This window comes from Pleurodeles waltl, chromosome 8 (assembly GCF_031143425.1).
Source record: "Pleurodeles waltl isolate 20211129_DDA chromosome 8, aPleWal1.hap1.20221129, whole genome shotgun sequence".
NCBI lineage: Eukaryota > Metazoa > Chordata > Amphibia > Caudata > Salamandridae > Pleurodeles > Pleurodeles waltl.
In genome coordinates, this window is record NC_090447.1 from 532,590,227 (window position 1) to 532,609,511 (window position 19,285).

Consider the following 19,285-nt stretch of genomic DNA (forward strand, 5'->3'; position numbering starts at 1 on the left):
TGGGAGTTGCAGTTGACTGAAAAAGTGTTCGCAGCACAGCTTGCTGACATGCTAGTATGTCCACACAGTAATGCTTTGCAAATATATGTGGTGTAGACCATGTAGCTGCTTTACAAATGTCAGATATAGATATGTTTTCAACGAAAGCCGTAGTGGCTCCTTTTTTCCTAGTAGAAACATATTTGGTTCTGTCAATTTAAAGTGCTCATTTAACATCTAGTGTAGAGCTCTTTCCGCAACGGGGTCAGGTTGCAGAAAAAAGAATGCTAGTTAAATGGATTGGTTGATATGGAATTGGTAAACCACTTTAGGAAGGAACTTCGGGTTTGTGTGAAGGACCACCTTGTCCCTATGGATCTGGAAGAAGGGTTCTTCCAAGGTTAGGGTCTGGAGCTTACTAACACGTTTGAGTGATGTGATAGGGACTGAGAATGCCACTTTCCAAGAAGGATAGTGATGAAGGCATGAATGAAGTGACTCAAAAGGAGGTCACATCAGCCTGATAAGCACAATATTGAGGTTCCTGGATGGTGCAGGACGCACTCTGGGTGGAATAATTCTTTTAAGGTCTTCCCTGAAGGCTTTAATGACTGGGATTCTGAACAAGAAAGTATGTTGTCTGTTCTGTAGATATGTAGCTATAGCTGGGAGATTTAAATGAATGGAAGTGTAAGCTAAAATTGCTTTCTGTAAGTATAGCAAAAAAACAATGTCTTGGACAGTAGTGTTAAGGGGATTAATACGTTTGGGTTAGCAGTAGCATACAAAGCATCTCCATTTTGCAGCATAACATGCTCTGGTTGTGGGACTATGAGCTTCCCTGAGAATGTCCAAACATAACCAAACTATCAATCAATCAATCATTAGGTGTTCGTAAAGCGCAGCATCTCACCTCAGGGGGTATCCGGGTGCTGAGGGCTGTCGCTGCGAGCTGGTAGGCTCTTGTCAAAGAGCCAGCTCCTTCCTGAAGTTGAGGACGGTGTAAGTGGTACACAGGTGGGGTCCTTCCAGATCTTTGAGGCAAGGTAGGAAAAGGATCATCCACCGTAGCGACTGCGACAAACTCTTGGGATGCGAGGGCGTAGGTGGTAGAATGAAGCTCCCCAGTTGGCCGGTGGAAGGACAGTCTGTGGTTGATGAGATTGAGTCCGATGTTGTGGAGGGCTTTGTACGTGAGAACCTTGAATTTGCACCTCTTGTGAACGGGCCGCCAATGGAAACCTCTGAGGTGGGGGGGGGGGTGACGCAGGTCTGCCTGGGAACGTCCAGGACGAATCTTGCTGCTGTGTTCTGGACGACTTGGAGGTGGTGGAGGGGCTGGATAGGGAGTATGACGTAAAGGGTGTTTCTGTAGTCCAGTCTGCTGGCGATGACGGCTTGGGTTACCGTCTTTCTGAATTCAATGGGAATCCAACTGAAAATCTTCTATAGCAAGCAGAGGTTGTGGAAGCAGGAGGAGGCCACCGCATTTATCTGTCACTTGAAGGTGAGTTTGTTACCCATGATGATAATTCAGAGGTTGTGGGTATGGTCATTTGGGGTCGGGGATGTCTGATCGTGGAGAGCCACCAGGAATGGTCCTGGGGGTGGGGGGATGTTGCTTCCGAAAATTATCACCTCAGTCTTGTCCATGTTTAGTTTCGAGCAGTTGGATCTCATCCATTCAGCGACATGGGTCATGGTATTGCTGAAGCTGGCCCTAAGGGTGGCATGGACTTTGGTTAGGGAGAGTATGACTTGAGTGTCATTGGCACATGAGATGATGTTGAGACCGTGGGAACAAACAATCTCGGCCAACAAAGTCATGTAAATGTTGAACAGGGTGGGGCTGAGTGAGGACCCATGGGGGATGCTGCATATGATGCTCTTTATTTCTGAGGTAAAAGGTGGGAGGCGGACTCTCTGGGTGCATCCTGCGAGAAAGGCGTGGATCCATTTGAAGGTGTTGCTTCGGATCCTGTCATGGTGTAGTCTGGAGGTGAGGGTGTACTGGGAGACAGGGTCGAACACGGCGGAGAGGTCGAGGAAGATCAGGGCAGCCCTCTCTCTGAAGTCCAGAAGGGACTTGATGTCATCCGTTGCAGCAATCAGGGCGGTCTCAGTGCTGTCGATGCTGCAGAAATCACACTGGGAGGTGTCCAGTAGATTGTGTCTTTCCAGGTGTTTGGGGAGCTGTTGGTTGATGGCTCCTTCCAGAACCTTATTTCGGAAGGGGAGCAGTGATATAGGGTGGTCATTTTTTATTTAGATGGGGTCGGTGGATGATTTCCTCAGGAGAGGCTTGATCTGTGCTTGCTTCCATGCTTCAGGGATGGTGGCAGTCATGATGAACGTGTTGAGGAAGGGAGTAAGGATGCTGCTGATTTCCATCTGGCCCAGTTTGAAGATGTAGTGGGGGCATGGGTCGTTGGGTGACCTGGAGTGGGTCAAACTCACGAGGGCTGCTCTTTCCTGTATGGATAGAGGCTTCCAGTTGGTGATCAGGTGGCTGGGGGAGTAGCCTGAAGGGACCAGAAGGTGGTCAATGCAGGTGGGTTGGGGGTCAAAGTTGCTGTAGATGGCTGTGTTTTTGTGGTGGAAGTAGTCAGCTAGTCTGTCACAGAGGGTCAAAAGCAAGCATTTCTGTGCCCGTCCGTGCCTGGGCTGCGCCAAGCTCCAGGAACCCTGGCTCTCCCACCATTTGTCGATACTCTGCCGCCGAGCTCTGGGACCTAGCCCCCAGGAACTCTATGACTTTAAGAGCAATATCGCAAGGTTGAGTGACTTGGGGTCTTGATGTCTGATCTGTCCTTGATTTTGAGGGAGAAGGTCCGGCCTGTTTGGAAGCTTCTCGTGGGAACTACTGAGAGGTTCAGAAGTGTGGTGAACCATGACTGACAGAACCTACTTGGTTCATGGGGAGAGATGTCTATCTGATCTTCAGAACCAGAAATGGAATGAGAAGGAGGGATGGAAAAGCGTAAGCAAATACCCTGACCAGTTCATCCACAGAGCGTTGCCCTTGGATAGAGGGTGGTGATACCTGGGGGTGAAGCTTGGGTATTTTGTGTTTTCTGCTGTGGCAACAAGGTCTATTTGAGGAGTTCCCCACTTTAGGAAGTATTTTTTGAAGAACTTGCAAGTGGAGTTCCCATTTGTGGGCTTGTTGCTGCATCCTGCTGAGCAGGTCTGCAAGTTGTTATCTGTCCCTGGGAGATACTCTGCCACCAGGTGATTGTGGTGGTGGAGAGCCCACTTCCATATTATGCGAGAGAGCTGTGACAATTGAGACGACCATGTCCCCCAGATGTTTCTGTAAATAATACATGGCTGTCATTTTGTCTGTGGAGGCTAAGACAACCTTGTGAGACAGCTGATGGAGAAATGCTTCAGGGCCAGAAAGGCTGTCAGAAGCTCGAGGTAACTGACATGCAGGGATTGGTGACAGAGATCCCAGAGGTCCTGTATTGTGAACTCTTGAGGTTGAGTGCCCCAAGCCATCAGTGGCACATTTGTGGTAAGAATGACCTGGGGCACAGAGTCTAGAAAAGTCTGCCCTTTCAACAGGTTGGTGGTGTTCCACCATTGCAGAGAACGGTGAGTATGGCAGGTTAACAACACTAGATCCTCCAGGTGCACCTGTGACTAAGACCACCAACGTGACAGACACTGCTGTAGGGGCGACATGTGGAGTCTGGTATGGGGCATATTGGCAATGCAGGACACCATCATCCCTAACAAGCTCATAATGGTCCTGACTGTGTATGTGTGATTCTCCTGAAACTGGGGATAAGACACTAAAAATTCTGAAAGTGGGTTTGGGGTATGCAAGCCCCAACTGTGCATTGAGAATAGCTTCTAGAAAGGGCTGTATCTGAAGAGGTTGTAGAAGGGATTTAACAAAGTTGATTGTGAATCCCAGTTTGTGAAGCAGGTCTACTGTCATCTGAGTGTGATATTGGCACTGTCGTAGAATGCTGGCTTTGATGAGTCAGGCAGATAAGGGATCACATGTACGTTTTGCCTTCTGAGATGTGCAGTGACCTCTGACACGCACTTTGTGAAGACTCTGAGAGCTGTCATAAATCCAAAAGGCAGGACCTTGAACTGGAAATGTTTGCCTCCAACCACAAATCTTCGGTATTTTCGATGTGCAGGGTGGATGGGGCAATGGAAATAGGTGTCTTTTAGATCTAGGACTGTCATAAAGTCATCTTGTAGAAGCAGAATAACGCCTTGAAGAGTAAACATGTGAAAGTGTTCTGAGAGAATGTAGTGGTTTAATGATCAGAGGTCCAGAATAGGCCTGAGAGAGCCATATTTTTTGGGAATGAGAAAATATAGGGAATATTCTCCCGATCCCTGTTGTTGCAAGGGGACTGAGCTGATGGCCCGTTTGAGAAGAAGGGACTGAACTACTTATTTGAGAAGTTTGAGATGTTCTTGGGATAATTTGTGAGCGCGAGGGGTAATGTTTGGAGGAATGGTAATGAGCTTCACACAATAAAAATGTTGGATAATGGACAAGAACTAATTGATCCATGGAGATGTTGACCCATTCTGGATGAAAATTTTGAAGTCTTCCTCTGACATCTGTGGAGTGGACAGGGGAAGACGGAGGTAGTCACTGCTTTGAAGTGGAGGGAGAGCCTCCAGTAGTGGTGCTCTTACCTCTGCCTCTGTTGTTATTGCTTCTATAGGCTCCCCTGATAAAACCCCTAGAATATGAGGGTAAAGGCTTTCTGGGCTGGGAAGTAGACGCCTCTAAGGTTGTAGATTTGTAAGCACCTCTGAATATGGTGCAACAAAAAGTGCCCCTTTTTGAGGGGGACTGAAGAGCATGGCTTTTGCGGTGTTGGTACCTTTTTTCTGCTTCTCATGGGTGGAGTCCACTTGAGGGCCAAAAACGTGCTTCTTGTTGAAGGCATATTGGGCATCACCTGCTGGACCACTGGTTTGAATCCACAGCATTGAAGCCGTGCGCATCTTCTTATTAGCACACTAGTGTTAATAACGCATGCAGATGTGTCTGCAGCATCCAGGGTACAGCAGATGAAATTATTTGTGATTGTTTGCCCCTCTGCAACAAGCTGCTGTCCTCTTTTGCGGTGCTCATCTTCGAGAAGTTAGAGGAGCTCCTCCATCTCATGTCAATGAGCTCGGTCATATCTCGCTAGCAAGGCCTGTGAATTGGTGATATGCCAATGATTGGATGCCTGGGCAGGCACCCTTTTGCCAGCGGCATCTAGCTTTTTACTTTCCCTATGTGGAGGAGGAGTGTCCCCTGACTGTTGGCCCTTTTCTGTGCAGTGGTGGCGACTATGGAGTCTGGAGGGGCTTGGGATCTGATATATAGCGGGTTAGTGGGAGCAGACTTATATTTCTTCTTTGACCAGAAGGATTTGCAGGCATCGCAGGTAGCTTCTTGGTTATCAGGGAAGAGGCACAGGTTACACACCAGATGTTGGTCTGTGTGGGGAAATTTCAAGTGACAGCGAGGAAAGAAACAAAACTGCCTCTGTCCCATCAGCTCAGCAATGCTCTTTGGTGCTGGGTGGTTAGGTAGGCCAGAAACCGGTAAGGTCACCTCAGAGGGCATGCGGTCGGTGCCCGGACCGACAAGAGGAGACAAACGCAAAGATGGGAATACGCGATTGACGAACAATACCATTGATACACAGAAGACGGAAGGAAGTATTTTGAACCGGAGTGTGGTGAAAGACTGAGCAAAGACACACACGTCCGAACCAGACAGCGGAGAGAAAACAGTCTAACAAAGGAGTCGATGCCCATGCGCAGTATCACTGAGAAGAAGGAGTCACTCGATCCTGTGACTCAAAAATGCTTCTTCGAAGAAAAACAACTTGCAACACTCCAAACCCAACACTAGATGGCAGAAGTATGCAGAGCATGAGTATCTACAGCCTCACATGCCATCGAACAGAGCAATTTGTGACATTTTCATCTGTAATTTCTAGTCCTGATGGTCAATTAAAAAAACTTTAATGCACCTTAACGTCCGTCAGACTCCTGTTCCCAGAAATGGTGTTTGTTGGTTGTTTTAGAACAAATGATATTCAGAGCCAATAAGTGAGTTGCAGCTTATAATGATTTTGAAATTGTGTACTGTACATGCAGCAATTTATACAGTAAACTCTAAGGAATGAAAAATGGATATGAAGGAAACCTGTGTATTTTTATAATGTGCACAAGACATTGAGTTCAGGAATAGTGATTATTTGTACACCTCTGCTATCTGGGGTAATTTCCTATGGTGTCGCATTGAGCGCTTGGAGAGCTGGCAGTATGGCTTATCATGGCTATGTGAATTATGGATTTGATTACAGTGCCATGCTGAAGTTCACAGATGGTAAACGAAACGTGTTGGCTTGTTTCCATTCGGTATATTGAAGCTAATAAAAGCTGCATTGGAGCAACATATTTGGATGTTCTTACATTTGTTGAGAATTTTGTTGGTGCCCCTTCATCTTAAATATGTGAACACTGAACCCCACTTGGTTGCACCTTTGGAGCAGCAGGTGCTTTGGTTGGCAGCACAACATAACGAGACACAGTGGACAAGGGGGAGGTGCGGTTGCTTTTGGCTCGATGTTCCACTTGGGGTACCTATACTATCAATTGAGTGAGAGGGCAATTTGCAAATTGTGTTCTTTCGTGCATACTGGCAGACATTTGGAAGCCAAAAATGGAAAGAAATCCAACTAGTAATAACAAACCCAACATAGCAAGAACATTACAGAAAGCCAAATGTGCAGGAAATCCTTAGCAAATACCAGCAAATAAGAATTAAATCAATGGAAACAGTCTCATTTGATAAACCCTGGGGTGTTTCCACAGTGAATAACAATGTGTTTTGATTCCTTAGATACATACTTAACATTTAGTGCATTTTATATGCCACTGAGTACAAACATGTGTTGTTCATATACATTAACTATATAATCCTTCACAAATCTGCTGTCTTCCAGTGTAGATTAATCTTTAGAGATATTTTAAACAAAATAAAAACAAATAAAATAACATTTTTTGCTTTTACACTTACCTAAAGTGCTCCTTGAAATCCTTGATGTTTCGTCTAGCTTCTCCTTTAGGCAAGGAAGATAGAAGAGCATCTACTTTCAAAACCATATCACTGCCACTATAAAAAATATAACAAACAATGAACAGAAAATGAAGTAAATATCGTTTTGTAATTGTATTCTTTGAGCTTGAGAAATCCAGTATCACAACAGTCTTGACAAATGTTAATTGTTTCTGAACCCCACGTTTGTGAATTGTCCCCTACGGCAGAAAATCTGTAGGGTTTTTAATTTTTCTATTTAGTTAATTGGTTATCATATGGAAAACGACATTCTATGTGAAGACTTTTTTTCCTCTACTAACTTTAGTTTATACTTTTCTCTATATTAAAAATCTGTATGAACCTTACCTTAACGATAAAACAATGAAAATAAAATGGTACATATCTAGGGATGGGCAGCATACTTTTCCCAACTCCCCCTCGTACATCCTTCAGTTCAAAATATGTAAAAAGCTAGGAATAGCACAAAGGTTGGCATTCAGTCAGGAGCGGCTCCTCTGTTTAAAATGACCCCCAGCTGCTGCGTGGCAGCAGAGCAGTGAGCTGTACATAGTTTAAAGTGTGCATGTCTTTTTGACCAGCTGTCTTGTGACGGCCTGACAGACATGCACCTTTCAAACTTCTCTAACCTACCTATCTCAAGACAGCTGGGTTAGAGAAGGCACAGGTCTCCAGGTCTGTTGACAGTGCTGAGAGAGGCCGCTCCCTCCAATCCCCGGCGCTTCCGTCATGCTGGTTACCAGCATGGGAGCAGTGCCATGGTTGCTTAAGGCAATTTGCTGGAGCCCAATGAGACAGGAGCGAGGAGGACATCGTGTAGCAATCAAGGTAAGTGTTTTTTTCTTTTTATTTACACACACTACTCTTCTAGCATGCACCAACACCACATTTGCCCGATCTACCCCCCGCCCCACTCTGCCTACATGCCAACTGCTGCTGCATTCAGTATGCCTTGGTAGGCAGGTCTTGGGTAAGTGAGAGGAGTCCATGAACCGGAAGTAATTTTCTTTACGTTGACACATTTCTATTCCCCAACATCCAGCACTGACAGCGTGCACAAAATAAGACAGGCCATTTAACTGAGTGCGGATTTCACATCATAATGCAGAGCATGTTTACTAGAGCACGTTCTGGCCAGAACAAAGGTGTTTACATCACCCTTGTAAGGGTTCTTCCTACGGGAGCCCGAGGGGCCTATTCGCTTTGAAAATACAGACTAGTAGAGTAGATAGGACTTTTTTGTTTGCGGTCGCTCTGCTCCTCCTTATTTGCATCCCATGGTTACCAACAAAATTTAGGCAGCGAGTTAAAAACATCTGTGAGAAGGATCATAAATATAAGCTAAGTGAAATCAAACATTTTCATGTCAAGAATCATATTTTACAAAAAGGAATATTAATACGTGCATATTTCCATTTACTGCAAGATAACGAGGCTTTGATAAATTTTGCAGAATTAGCAGACACAAGGGCATCAACACGTTATATATTTATATACAGAGGGTTTAATTAGGAAAAATTTAAAGTGGTCTACCCTACAGAATCTGCTTGATATTAATAAAACATCAATGACATTAGGGTGGGTACAATTAGATTGGCATGGAATAAGGGTATTTTAAAGTAATTGATGGATATTATGCGGTCACATATATGGCTGCTAGGTTTAAAGAATACATGTGCACTGATGCAAAATGCATTTTAAGCTAATTAATAAATATATCTTATCCCAGAAAAACTGCATACATTTTTTTATGAAATTTAAGAACGTGGTCCAAATGTCTCGGAGAGGCTGGGAATTTCATGTGTAGTTACACTGAATTGACATGGTGATTGCGTAATTGCTTGCTTGCGTGGGACGTTATTGTTATTTGGTGAAAGCTTCTGCCACTAAACGTATTGCTTGTTGTATGTTATGGTCATCATGTGTTAATGTATGTTATAAAATGCTCCTTATATGTCAATTTGAGCACTGAAGTGTATTGTTACCTGATTTTGTCCTTCAAAACGTATGCAAGTGTGAAAAAATGTCTAGAGTTGTAAAGAAGGTATTGTCAATCCGTAAGGCAGTGAAGGAAGGTAAGATTACAACAGTGCATTAACTTAATAATTGCATGTCTTTCTAGGTTTTGTGCTGTCGTCATTGTTGTTATCACCAATCTTCTGAGCACCTCTTTAACTTTAATTTTTATCTGGAATTTCATTTTTATTTAGGTATGGCTCATATAACTGTTAAGGCAAGCAAGATTCAAACATTTGTTTTGGTTGCATAGATATTAGTAAATACTAAATGCAATTATTAAATTTGGTCCGTACAGGGTTCGTGAACATCGTATTCACGGTTAAGAGGCACACTCTTGTGATACTGAGTTAGAAGATTGCAAAGCCCTGTAAACATTTTTTTTTTGTTGACGTGTTTTGTTTCACATCTGCGAACAAAGGAGTAAGTTTCGTTTAAAGATATAGCAGGACTTGTGCCCAGTATGCAATTAGTGTGATGTTTTGGTAGCCAAGGTGAAGTTGTTCTCCACACCAACTGTGTTCATACCTTTAGTTTGATGTTTGAGAAATTAGAAGCAGACATTATTTCTACATTAAACATAAGCTGTGGCCAGTGTATGTGTCTCACACACCAAGGTGACAGTTCACCCATCTAGTGCTTGTTGGTTTCGGTAGTTTGATGTGCAAGCACATCAAATTTATTTGAAGCTAGAATTCCAGATAACATAGTGTGTTTGTGTGGTGTGTGTGATAAGTGGTCCCAGTAGCGTAGGTGCTTCAAACACGACTAGTAAGTTGATGAGTTGCCATAGAAGTTCTGAACATTGAAGTTTCTTCATTTTCAGGACCCAAAAGACTTTGGCAAGTGTGACAGTTGTTTCCACCAGACCAAGTGCTTTGTCCACACTGGATACGTTTATGCCTTGAAGTACAAGCTACTTACCTTTGGTAACGAAATATCTGGTAGAGACATTAGGCTTCCTGATCAGCCCTCACTCTTTAAATCTCCTCTTGTGAGTAGATTCTTAAAGGGGCTCACCCACTTATTTCCTCCCACTACCTTCATCATGCCTCAGTGGGATCTTAATATTGTACTTACTTTCTTAATGTGTACTCCCTTTGAGCCTATGCATAATTGTCCCTTATAGATCCTCACATTCAAAACTGTCTTTCTCATCGCCATCACCTCTGTTCGCAGGGTGAGTGAGCTTTAGGCCCTTTCTTCAAAACCTCGGTACTTGTCTCCGTACACCCCAACAAAGTGGTGCTACGCACTAGAGCTTCCTTCCTTCCTAAGGTGGTTACACCGTTTCATGTTGGCCAGTCCATCACTGCCTACCTTCTACACACCCCCACATCCTTCCCATGAGGAGGAGAGGCTCCACCATCTGGACCCAAAAAGAGCGTTGGCGTTCTATCTCAATCGTACCAAAGACTTCCGGGTGGACGATCAACTCTTTGTTGGCTATGTGGGTGCGAAGAAAGGGAAGGCGGTGCAGAAACGTACCATCTCTCGATGGGTGCTTCTCTGCATCAAAATGTGCTACGCTTTGGCGAAAAAGCAACCTCCTGAAGGCTTTCGGGCTCATTCTACCAGGGCCACTGCTACATCCATTGCGTTTGCACGCGGAGTTCCTGTCCTGGATATCTGTCAGGCAGCTACGTGGGCATCCCTGCACACGTTTGCTAAACATTACTGCCTGGACAGTCAGGTCCGTCGAGACGGCTACTTTGGTCGTTCGGTCCTGCAGGACTTTCTAGTATGATCTTAGGTCGCAGCCCACCACCGAGGATGGCATTGCTTGGGTATCTGTAACTAGAAGTCTCTATCAGATGTACAGGTTACTTACCTTCGGTGACGAAATATCTGGTAGAGACATATTCTAGTTGCAGATTCCTTACTGCCCACCCATCCTCCCCGCTTGCGAACTGATTTCTAGGGACATGGGTTACCCCTTTCAGGTCCTTAGCTCTGGTGCACCAATACCAGTGTTCTTAGCGGCCCTGCGCTCTGGCGTGGAAAGTCGTTAAAAGAAACTGACGTCACTGCACAAGGGCTGCGTCTATGTACTACTCCTGACATCATCACGGCGACCACAACGCCTACGAGTCGACTGATGCCACCAACCGACGAGCAAGGGTATTGCTCGAAGAAAAAATCTCCGGATCCAGTCTGACGCCTGGGGGGAAAATTCTAAGGTAAGGAATCTGCAACTAGAAGTCTCTATCAAATTTTGATGTTCACCAACAAAGGCTTATGTGTGTTTTGTACACTCAACATAAGCTGTGGATTGTATATGCTTGCAGTGTATGTAACAGTTTGGTCCGGCTAAGCTTCACCTATGCCAAGTTTTTTTTTAATGTGTGTTATCTAAAGTTTATGAACAAGAAGTATGTTTGAATTTATGACAATATAACTTGGTGTGGACTTGGGTATTTGGGAATTATGAGAGTTGCTCTTGCCAGATACACGTTGAGCTGATAAATGTGTAGCCTTAAATGTCTGCCATGAATAAGGTCTGCTTCTTTCATGTACCTAATATGAATTGTTCTGTTCGTATGTGATAAGTTTGATTGTTAGTCACACAAAGGCACACACAAACCAAGTTTGTTGATGTATTAAGTGTAATGTTCACAAACGTTAGAACTAGTCTTTGTCACCCTTCAAGTCTGTGGCATCTCTGTTTGTGGAAGGTGTGACAGTAGGCCTTCAGTTTCTGCATACTTTTTGAGAAGTTCAGGCACAGAGAACCTTGTATGTCGTTTGGGGATTTCAAAGTGTGAGGGGCACGTTTCCACTAGGGGATCAGAAGATATCACTCCTCTGTTCAGGATGGCTGGTGGACTGCCTCCCAAACTCTAAATAAGCCCCATGGTGTTTGCTTATTAACTTCAAAAGAAGCAGCTGTCCATCAATCTGCAAGCCAAAAAAAGGCAATGACTAATAAAAAAATCTGGTATGTCAGCAAATGCTATTTGACTTTCGTTCAGTTGCTGCTGAACTGCTGCCAATGAAAGGCATCAATGGCACCGCCCATGTTAAATGCAAAAGAGACCAGCTTTGGGACCTCCTAGAACTTCTGACTTCTTTCAACAATATAACTACATATGGCATGCAGAATTCAGAACTCCATTAAACTCAAGCATACTTCAAAGTGATCAAAGGGAGTCAAACCTATTAAGGATGAAGATTCCCAATTGAAAGAGTTGTCAACCTTACCAAAGGAGGTGAAATATATGTTTGCATGGAGAATACATAACTTGATAACTGTGCGAAATGGCCCTTTTTGCATGGTCGCCCCATCTTTTTGCTGACTTCTATTGCAGGTTTTCATGTTCTGCACACTGTGGCACTGCTGCCCAGTGTATGTCCTGTGACCTCTAAAACATATGGAAACGGGTTAATTCATGATTGGTGTATCTAACTCTCCTGTAAGGCCATAGTGTATGGTGTAGAAACTGCACCTCTGGAATTAAAAGTTAAATGTCACCTGTGGACTGCAGCATTTATAGTGCCATCCACTAGTGTGACAAGGAAAACATGGTTTCAGGTCTACCATTGTAGCCTGACTGCTGCTGTTTAAGTCTGTAGTGTGACCTGTTAAAATAACCTTTGTTCACAGGTGAAAACCTCCTTTTTAAATATTAGTAAGGCACCCCTATGTAGGCCCTGCAGCCCATGGTATTTAAAGGTGGGACATGTCAAAAATTTATGTTAACATGTCTCTATAGTGACAAGGCCCTAAACGCTATTTTCAATGTGGCAGGCCTAGCTGTCCTATGTAGAAAACCAGATTGTGGTTTAAACTACCAATCCTGCCTGCTAATCTGGAAAGGGACAAGCTTGAAAAATAATTAAACCACTATTTTTAATAGCTTTTGAAAAATACAGTTAAACCGTGAAATTGTATTTGTAATAAATAATAAAGGAAAATTAACTTTTAGAGAGTTACCCTTTACCTGTCTGAGCTGTCACAGGGCGAATTATCATTAGCCTCTACCAACTTCCAGCCTGTGCTCTGCCTGGTAAGATGTGTGAAAGAGATGTAAAATCCCTCCCAGGAGCACACAGTAGGCTGACCTGAATGGGCAGAGATGACTCCTCTGAGCTCAACAGAATATGCAAGAGGTGTCTGTGTACATTCTGTTGATACCACAGTGTCAAATCTTGCCAGGCAGTTCTGTAGATCTACATGTACTACTCTGGCGCACTTGAAAAGGAGAGGACAGGATGCCAGGAGAATTCTTGGGTATCCCCTGTCTGGTTGCTGAAGGACTCTGCTTTTGTCCTACAAGATGTCTGTGACTGGGTTTGCTGTGGGTAAAGTGTCAGCTTCAAACTGGATTTTGGTGTTAGTTGTGGGTGGCCACTGCGCTGTCACATTGCATTTTGGGCCTGTTTGAAGTAAGGCAAATAGAAATGGCTGAAAGTGGGACAGGTGACCCTAGGGAACTCTAACCCATTAGTGAGGGAGCGCTCATGAGTCATCGCCACCCACTAACTACTGCCAGGCATTAATGTGGCACCCCAACAGAACACTGATGGACTTGCGAACAGAACCAGTTGGACAGAACCTGATCCACCTGGCATCCATGACCTGTGAGATGGACCTTAGGAGATTTGACCCCTCCCTCCTTTTGAAATGCAAGAACAGAAAGACCTCCGAAACATACGGCTGATCCTCTGAGAGAAACATAATGAAGCTGAAGAGGACATTCTTGTGAAGAATCCCACCTGATCAGTGGCAACTTGAGCTGGACTGGACTGGACTTTGATGTTACCCGCTGCCTGACACCCAAAGAGTCTCTATATGCTCCCTCTGAGGTGAGGTTCTAGGGTCCTTGGTAATAGAAGACTGTTTTTTTGGGGTACCAAAACAAGTGTGGGAACATTTTCAAAACTTTTGCTCTGGAGCTTCAGAGCTTGGACTGAAAGGGGAAAGGGGGAAAGTGTCCAACCAGCAAATCAATGGGGCTGGATTGAATTTCAAGTTTGTCATGCATGGAAAGGAGTTCCTCCCCAGAAAAATGACATAGTACCTTTTCAGGCTGGAACTTAGAAATGTTTTTGAACATCCCTAATTCCAGACCCTAGCTGAGCCAATCTACTTGGTGTATTTGACCCCTGCTTCATCGCATTCAGACCAAATCGAGTGTAGGCCTCCATGTACCTTGATCAATGACTACCATTGGAGCTTTGCACTATTTGGACGTAAATCTGTAAAAAGGTGTATCTCTGGTTCACTTTATTGGATTTTTGCGGCAAATGTATAATTTTGCTTATTTAATTTTTCTCTATGTTTATACATTGGTGCGAGATTGTATTTTTTGGTGTGTTTTCGACTTTTTAACTCTTTTTATTCTTTTAAATGCTTTATATATTTTCGTTAAGTTAAGCATGTCTGCTCTGTGCCATAGCTACCAGTGGCTGGGCTCAGGTGTAATATTTTGAAATGTTTGGCTAGTGACTTTATTCCTTGTGGTACACAGAAATTCACCCAAACTAATAAACTACGTTCTCATAGTAACTGTGCAAAATAATCCAATATCAATAGTAACAAGCTCTGGCAAAATCATAAACGATGAGGATGACGGATGAGTGGTTTGCAAATGTCACCATAACCACAGGATAGCAATAAAGGATCACACCATGTTACTGATTGTGTGTGTTTATAATACAGGTAGGCTGGAGAATGTGCTTTCTTCAACATCAGTATCCTAATGTTTATTGAAAATAAGTGTATATATGACTACACTGCTGGGATGTCGGTAGAAAAAATATGTAGCTATGAATGTATAAAAATACCAATTTCCTTGTAGAAGGAATCGATTTTAAACCTCTTATCTGCAAGGTGTATCTATTAACGGGTAACTGATTGGAATGCTCAGGTTTTGTTTACCTTTGAGGAATAAAATCTGATTAAACAATGGACAATTGTAAAGATGTGCAGAATGAAATAGGGCTGTCATTATGAGGATGAAACCCATATTTCACATGAATACAATATTTTACGTGTTTTCCATAAGATTTATTACTGCACATTTAACTCCGAAACCGCTGAACTGATGATCACTAACGTTTTATAAACAGCGACCTTTCAGACATTCAGTGCCTCTTGGTTTGCTGAAAATCTCTTCATACGTTTAGAAGACTTAAAGCACAATGTGAGTGTCCAGTTAGCAAGCTCAAAGAATATATATATTGTTCTACGTTTTAGCAACAGTTGCTGTGCATGTGCACGTTAGCGCAGGCACTTTTTCTGTACGTCTAGTGACGTTCGCAGTGACTAAAAGCAAATATTTTTGTCAGATTATAAACTGCAGCAAAGTCTGCAAACATTGCATACGTCCCTCACTTTTCTGCGTGATTCAGCTAAACTCCTGGCTCAATTTACACTCATGACTCCACACACTCAAACAATCCTGACTTACTCTACACATACACTCCTGACTCCACATTCAATTAAGAGACCAGACACAGAGGCGCAAAGGAGGCTGTGAACACAGTACTGAGTTTGCAAACATAAGACTGCCATTTGAGATAGCACACAGTAATTCCCAACACCACATCCACTGCCACCAAAACACTCTTTACTGACTTCACTTAGTCTTGTAATTATACTAATGTCGTCACACTTCTGCCTATGCAGTGTTCACTCTGCGCACACACACACTCCTGAATAGAGGTCATTAGATTATATATACACAACTTTATACACACTCCCTACTAAACACTTATTCCTGACTTTATACACTACCGGTTACACACACACAGTCCTGCATATATCCTGTAAACACACTCCTTGCTCACTCACACATGCTCCCGACTACACACTTGCTCCTCAGTCCTTACAAGGCAGTGTAGATACTCAAATACATACACACTTCAGAGTATACACACTGTTGATACAATACACTCTCCTGAATGTAAATAGTTTGTAAATCCATCACAGAAATAGTTTAAAACGTATAACTCACAAACTGATACTCCTATTTGAGTTCACAATCAATACAAACATCACACACAGTCCTGACAACACACTCCTGATCCTGACTATTTCCACACAGTCCTGTTAACATACTCGTAAGTCCACACACACTTCGGACCATGCATTCTTCACTCTACACACAATCCCGAATAAAAGCAGTTTGCAAATGCAAAACTCAAGACTCCTGATTAGTTTTGCGAACAGTTCCCACAGTTACACATCTGAAAATTAAAAGGTATAATTTGGTCCACTTTTCAATTGAATTAGTAAGCTCCTAAGGACCTTGGGATGTTTGATGATTAACTGGTAAATGGATTTCGACAAGCAAACTTGAAACTGTCTCTTTAATTCAGTATTCTTACCAACAGTACAAAACTGAAAACTTTCCCATTCTCACATGCCATCCATAGTGCAAATCTCAGAAGATCCTTCCAGTGTAGTACCTCTACAACATTATTCTTCATTGTGACCTATGGCAATTTATAACAGATGAGCACAGTGCTTGTTGCCTAAAACAGTAGTTGTCATTTTGCAAGCAAATATATTTTACTACTCTCTATTGTCACACACTGTAAACTTTTCTTTACAAATCTCCTTTTCCCAGGTCTAATCTTGGGTCATAGACTTGAGATGCCAAATGTGTAAAAAAAAAAAAAAATAGACAAAACAAGGATTTTGAACTGTATTTTTAGGCCTGGCTTTAGCCAAAACTTTTGTTTTTGATAAAACTTTTTATATTATAAATATTTATTGACAGGGGTTTCATTAAGCCCTTTTCATCTGTTGGTTTGCTGTAGTGTCATTCACATGTTGCTTCCGTCCACCACAGCATATATCATAGGGCACAGGACCAGCTCACTTTATCCACTGGCTTACGTATGAGTGACGGCATTCTGCTCTTGCACATAGACCAATAAGTAGTTGCTTTCAGTGCCAATGACTACTGGCGCAATGTGTACTTTTAAATTTAACCTCTTAGCTGCTGCGCCTTTTCGCCCCCAGTGCTGAGCCCTTTTTTGGATATTTGGGGTAGTTTGCTCTTAGGCCTTCATAACTTTTTGTCCACATAAGCTATCCACGCCAAATTCATGTCCTTTTTTTCCCAACATCCTAGGGATTCTAATGGTACCCAGAGTTTGTGGTTGTCCCTGGAGGAGACCTAGAAAATAGCCAAAATACAGTGAAAATGTAGTTTTTTTTTTAAAAAATGGGAAAAAAGGGCTGCCGAAGAAGGCTTGTGGTTTTTTCCCTGAAAATGCCATCAACAAAGGGTTTCTGGTGCTGAAATCACTATCTTCCCACCTTTCAGGAACGGGCAGACTTGAATCAGAAAACCACATTTTTCAACACAAATTTGGCATTTTACTGGGACATACCCCATTTTTACTATTTTGGTGCTTTCAGCCTCCTTCCAGTTAGTGACAGGAATGGGTGTGAAACCAATGCTGGATCCCGGAAAGCTAAACATTTCTGAAAACTAGACACAATTCTGAATTCAGCAAGGGGTCATTTGTGTAGATCCTACAAGGTTTTCCTACAGAAAATAACAGCTGAAATAAAAAAATATTGAAATTGAGCTGAAAACAACAGCCATTTTTCTTTATGTTTTTCTCTGTAACTTTTTCCTGCGATGTCAGATTTCTGAAACCAATATACCGTTTTGTCTGCTAGACTCTTCTGGTTGCGGGGATATAAAGGGCTTGTAGGTTCATCAAGAACCCTAGGTACCTAGAGACAATAAATGAGCTGCACCCTGCAGTTGGTTTTCATTCTATACTGGGTATACAGCAATTCATTTGCTGAAATATGAAGAGTGAAAAATAGGTATCAAGAAAACCTTTGCATTTCCAAAATGGGCTCAAGATAAGGTTTTGAGGAGCAGTGGTCATTTGCACATCTCTGAATTCCAGGGTGCCCATACTAGCATGTGACTTGCAGGGCATTTCTCAAATAGACGTCTTTTTTACACACTCTCTTATATTTGGAAGGAAAAAATGTAGAGAAAGATAAGGGGCAATAACACTTGTTTTGCTATTCTATGTTCCCCCAAGTCTCCCGATAAAAATGATACCTCACTTGTGTGGGTAGGCCTAGCGCCCGCAACAGGAAATGCCCCAAAACACAACGTGGACACATCCCATTTTTTTGACAGAAAACAGAGCTGTTTTTTGCAAAGTGCCTACCTGTAGATTTTGGCCTCTAGCTCAGCCGGCACATAGGGAAACCTACCAAACCTGTGCATTTTTGAAATCTAGAGACCTAGGGGAATCCAAGATGGGGTGACTTGTGGGGCTCTGACCAGGTTCTGTTACCCAGAATCCTTCGCAAACCTCAAAACGTGGCTAAAAAAACACATTTTCCTCACATTTCAGTGACAGAAAGTTCAGGAATCTGAGAGGAGCCACAAATTTCCTTCCACCCAGCGTTCCCCCAAGTCTCCCGATAAAAATGATACCTCACTTGTGTGGGTAGGCCTAGCGCCCGCGACAGGAAATGCCCCAAAACACAACGTGGACACATCACATTTTTTCATAGAAAACAGTGTCTACCTGTGGATTTTGGCCTCTAGCTCAGCCGGCACCTGGGGAAACCTAGCAAACCAGCGCATTTTTGAAAACTAGAAACCCAGGGGAATCCAAGATGAGGTGACTTGTGGGGCTCTGACCAGGTTCTGTTACCCAGAATCCTTTGCAAACCTCAAAATGTGGCTAAAATAACACGTTTTCCTCACATTTCGGTGACAGAAAGTTCTGGAATCTGAGAGGAGCCACAAATTTCCTTCCACCCAGCGTTCCCCCAAGTCTCCCGATAAAAATGATACCTCACTTGTGTGGGTAGGCCTGGTGCCCGCGACAGGAATAGATCACACAACAGTCAATGTTGGTCCTTACATGAGGCAGCTGTTGACCCTGGGGTGATCCATTCCTGACGCAGGCACTAGGTGTAGGCACTCAAGTGGGGTAGTGTTTTTATCAGGACAGGTGAGGAGTCACTGGGTGGTAGGAATTTTGTGGATCCCAGCATATTCCTGTAGTTTGTGTGACAGAAATGCGAGAAAAATTGAGTTTTTATTCAACATTTCAGCTTTGCAGGGTATTCTGGGTAAGAAAACTTTGGGGAATCCACACAAGTCACACCTCTGTGGACTCCCCCGAATGTTTAGTTTCCAGAAATGTTTGGGTTTGGTGTGTTTCTCTATATGGCCGCCGAACCCAGGA

The 19,285-nt window shown here is 43.3% G+C and overlaps 1 protein-coding gene across 1 annotated transcript in view; it reads right to left on the reverse strand.

The window, feature by feature from the left end:
* The window catches only part of UGGT2 (UDP-glucose glycoprotein glucosyltransferase 2), a 1,372,316-nt gene that overhangs the window by 413,588 nt on the left and 939,443 nt on the right, over positions 1-19,285 (reverse strand). The window contains exon 24 of the mRNA XM_069204567.1: positions 7,043-7,138. Coding sequence (XP_069060668.1) covers positions 7,043-7,138 — 96 coding nt within the window. The remainder of the gene's footprint in view (positions 1-7,042; positions 7,139-19,285) is intronic.